Source organism: Clavelina lepadiformis, chromosome 2 (genome assembly GCF_947623445.1).
Source record: "Clavelina lepadiformis chromosome 2, kaClaLepa1.1, whole genome shotgun sequence".
In the NCBI taxonomy this organism is placed as follows: Eukaryota; Metazoa; Chordata; class Ascidiacea; order Aplousobranchia; family Clavelinidae; genus Clavelina; species Clavelina lepadiformis.
In genome coordinates, this window is record NC_135241.1 from 20,571,063 (window position 1) to 20,575,133 (window position 4,071).

The 4,071-nt window shown below is 39.4% G+C and overlaps 1 protein-coding gene across 1 annotated transcript; it reads right to left on the reverse strand.

The window, feature by feature from the left end:
* Positions 1 to 3: 3 nt before the first annotated feature.
* LOC143445576 (uncharacterized) lies at positions 4 to 3,048 on the reverse strand. Its single transcript, XM_076944776.1, has 10 exons — positions 2,393 to 3,048; positions 2,155 to 2,261; positions 1,873 to 1,971; positions 1,493 to 1,656; positions 1,123 to 1,321; positions 943 to 1,024; positions 773 to 873; positions 597 to 712; positions 376 to 499; positions 4 to 249 (listed from the first exon to the last, which is right to left on the reverse strand). Exons 1-10 carry the CDS (start codon positions 2,594 to 2,596, stop codon positions 54 to 56), a joined length of 1,392 nt encoding a protein of 463 aa, XP_076800891.1. The 5' UTR covers positions 2,597 to 3,048; the 3' UTR covers positions 4 to 53.
* Between the last annotated feature and the right edge of the window lie 1,023 nt (positions 3,049 to 4,071).

The following is a 4,071-nucleotide window of genomic DNA, read 5'->3' on the forward strand; positions in this document are numbered from 1 at the left end:
TTAGTTTTCGAAACTTTACCTACTTATTCATAGAAGCAAATTAGACTCTGTCTCTAGCTGCCCACTTGTCCGAATTTTGCGGTAAAACTCTCGAAAAGTTTCAAATCACTTGAATTTACAGTCGGCTTGCTTGAGTGCAAACATGTTTTGAAGTCGTCCAGAGACAATGCACGGGTTTCAACGAATGCAGGTGGAAGATCTTTCAGGTTAGCCTCTATCGTGCCAATATCCTCTTGCGAGAAACATGGGCTAGTGGACAATCAAATAACATATAAGATTATTCGGAAACACATAAGCGGTTGTTGTCCTAGAAGACCTAGAACCTAGGTTCAAAGGGACTAGCTAGGGAACAAGCAATTCTTTTCATGTTCTTACCTATATCGTCCGTCTGGTGATATCTTCCAACGTTTTGCGCTATGCAACTCCCGCATGGGTTCAAAAAGTGCGGCATTTGCAAGGTTTGCTAAGTCACTGCCGCTATAACCATCTGTCTGTCGGCCTAATTTATAGGACAAAAAATAAAATACAAACCCACCTACATATGCAACTAGCCTGTATATGCATTGTCAATATGTGCACGATTTTTGATGCGTCACCTAATTCTGACCATTCACTTTGATTTAAAATACGTTCCTCGCCAGCGTGCAACTTTAAGATAGATATTCTGGATGGCTCGTCAGGAAGCGGAATGTAAACTCTCTTTTGAAAGCGCCTGCTTAAAACAATTTTATTGTGACAACAGACACCCAATAATGGTTGGTTGCAGTCTCACCTCAAAAAAGCCGAATCCAGCTCCCAGGGGCAGTTGGTAGCGCAAAGCAAAAACATTCCGTAGTTGCTTGTGATACCATCCATTTGGCGGAGTAATTCGGTCTGAAAAGTGTAACAATACCGAGTGAAATCACGGTTTTCGTAGACTGGTGCTATAAATTGGTCTCAGACCTTGATCCTCCTCACACCTTCCTCCTCGCCCTCTTTTCTCTTCCGACACAAGCTGTCTATTTCATCCATGAAAATAACAGATCTGCGAAAGTGTGCAAAAAAATGCTGCATAATGCCATATTGGCTGCTGAAAAACATCCAACAGAACGTTGGTTTGGAGGTAATTTTGCTTTCATTAACCTAATATTGACGTTTCTCGAGTGTTCGAACAGATCTCGAATCATCTTCTCACTTTCTCCAAACCAACTTGAAAGAAGATCCGAGCTCGATACAGAATAAAAAGCGAAGTCTATTTCGCTTGCTATTGCATGAGCGAGTCGGCTTTTTCCGGTACCTGGAGGTCCGTACAAGAGAATTCTCGTCCATGGCTTACGATTTCCTGTACATTGCAGTAAAAATTCACCATTCGTTACCCAGCATGCAGTACTCAAGCCATACCCATTTTGGTGGATTTAAGATGTGCGAGCCTACACGGACAAACTGTCAAAAACACTGTTCCAACGTATTGTAATGGAGTTCATAAAAACAGGAAAGAAAGAAAAAACTCTGCCTGAAAAAAGATGTGGATAAAGAAGTGGCATCACCACTGCTTCCTTCAAACTTCTTTTGGCTTCTTCCAATCCAACAACACTGTCAAATGTGACGTCATTGTTTCTAACCAGGGTCTCTTCAATAGCCTGCTGTCTTGCACTGCAACGCGTGTCGTTTTGGCACCTGTCAACAAAGTGAATTCATTTCAAGGGATTGTTCAACCTAACGCCCACATATGTAATTGAGTAAGGTCATTTTAGTGAAGGACTGAAAGGCTTCCCACAGAACTAAAATGTTGTGTCAGCAAGTTACCAAAAAGGCAGTTAGATCTGAGAAACATCTACAAAACTTTATTAGTTGTTAATTACACACTGTAATATTTTGCTGTTATCTGCTCACTCTGGTGCATGTAAAGTCTTTTCTGGCATTGGCAAAGAAATATCTTGTTCAATGAAAGATGTCTGATCATCAATCGAGGTTTCCGACGCTTCATCTGGACTGAAATTAAAGTTCAATGTGACTATCCATAATCTGGTTGGATCAGTAGGCCTACTTCACGAAGCATCGGTACTCTGATGAACTGAACGTTAAGCGATCGCTAATATCTAATCTTCGAACAGTAGGTAATTACCACCATCGAAGTGAATAACCTCTACCTAAGCAGACACTAAACTTGCTCACCTGCTCAAACTAACATTTCCAAGCTTTCCGCTAAGAAAGTTAACTGTTTCATATATCTCGTTAAGGACTTCCCGACGACTGTTGTTTTGATCACTGTGATAAAGCATCTGAAAACATATTGCGCAATGCACTGAACACTTTTTCTCGGTTTTCTTGGGTAAAAACTGTAGCCTGTGGAGCTTGGGTTAAATAGGTCAAAGGCTAGACGAATAGGCTGAAAGTCGATAAAAATATTTACCGCGACCAACGACGCGGCTTGTTCAGTGCACATTTGCACGAAAGATAGCTGGTTGTTTTCATCACTACGCAGTTCATTGCGAGCTCTTTCAAACCATTTCACGGCCTCTCTGTACTCGCTTAACAAATCTTTTTCGGTGTTCTGATCGGTTATTTCTGACTTATCACTACAGTTATCCACGTTTTCAGCTATTACTTGCTCCATGTACAATATCTATAAGTTTTCTTTGACAACAAGAATAACACTATCGGGTAGGTAACCAGCTTAAAGCAAAACCTGAATAAAGCAAATGCTAGTTTGCTGCCTTTTAAAACCTCAAGAGAAAAGAGAGTGGAATACTTAACGTTCGCTCAGAAGGTTGTTTCCTAATTTTCAAATGTTTTAATTTAATATGCCTTCAAAACGCTAGTCCCATTTTGAGTCACAGCACGCTATAGCCTTCCGTATGTAAACTAGGCTGACTTCACTGTCTACTGAAAGTGTAACCATTTTCTCAACATGGAAAGACGAAGCGGAAAATGCCTTTGTTACGCAATAATTGCAAGACAAGATCACCAACAATATTTGCCCGATTATAACCCTGCTTGGCTAGTAGCTTTATTGTGTACTGTAGTGTAACTGTAGTTAAATGTAGTAAATGTTAAATGTAGTTAATGTAGTGAAATGTGCAATTGTAGACTGTGTCAAAGGTCGGCGATTTTGCTTAATAGTCATAAGCTTTGCAAGGATATTAAAACTAGATTCCCTTTGCTTTAGTAAAACATTTTAAATCGTACTTTGCTACCCGCATCATTCAGTTTGTTCATGAAGATGGTGAACAGTGCGGTGGTTGTCTGTAATTCTGGGCTAGAATTCGAGGTTGCAGTTCATATAAGGGAAGGTTGTGCATGCAGGCAAAATGTCACATGTTTCTTTGGTGTGTAACTTTTAAACGTTTTTAGTGTTTTCGATATCTCTAAACCTTAATACAACATTACTGTACAACTGAAAATTCAGTTCCGCAATACTGCTAATTAATTCATAGTTATGCTGATTTATGCATATACATAGGCAACATAGTTAAGTTCCAAGATGCATTTTGAATTGCTTCCCGGGAGCATACTTTTGAGTTGAAAGTGAAATACGAGGACATAAAACACAGTTTGTTATGTTTAGGTTTGGGTCGGAAACTGTGACCATAAATGTGATTATGCTAGAAAATATTATCCCACTTAAGGTAGTTATGATGTCAAGTGCTGTTTCCTAACGACTTCTCTTCAGTGGGCGCTGGCCAGCTCACACGTAAAATATGCGTGTAAAAGTTATCCCTTGAATTCAATTATAAATTGTTTTTAAGAATGCGGTCGCCTAGAGATAATAGCGATCATTACTTTCTAATAACTCTTAAGTCATTCTGTGCATTCTGCTCGTTATTTCGTCAAGTGCTTCAAGAACCTTTTCTTGTAGTGCGTACAAAAATCCCATTGCGAAAAACTCACAAGTACACTTCAGAATGTGTTAACTTGATCATCAAACAGGCTCGCCTACCCTGCGAGCACAACTCTTAGGTAGACTGATTCGTTTGTTATAGAAGTGGATTTGACTACGAAAACTAATTTTTTGCTTACTGCTCTTTGTATAGAAAAGCATATTTTAGCCTAAATTTTGCTCGTGAAATGCAGTTTATAGAAATGAAAGCA

Coding starts and splice junctions, on each gene's coding strand:
- LOC143445576 (XM_076944776.1), bottom strand. CDS start 2,596: ATGGAGCAAGTAATAGCTGAAAACGTGGATAACTGTAGTGATAAGTCA. Junction 1,972..2,154: donor GGAAATGTTAGTTTGAGCAG/GTGAGCAAGTTT, acceptor CTTTAATTTCAG/TCCAGATGAAGCGTCGGAAA. Junction 250..375: donor TCACCAGACGGACGATATAG/GTAAGAACATGA, acceptor ATTGTCCACTAG/CCCATGTTTCTCGCAAGAGG.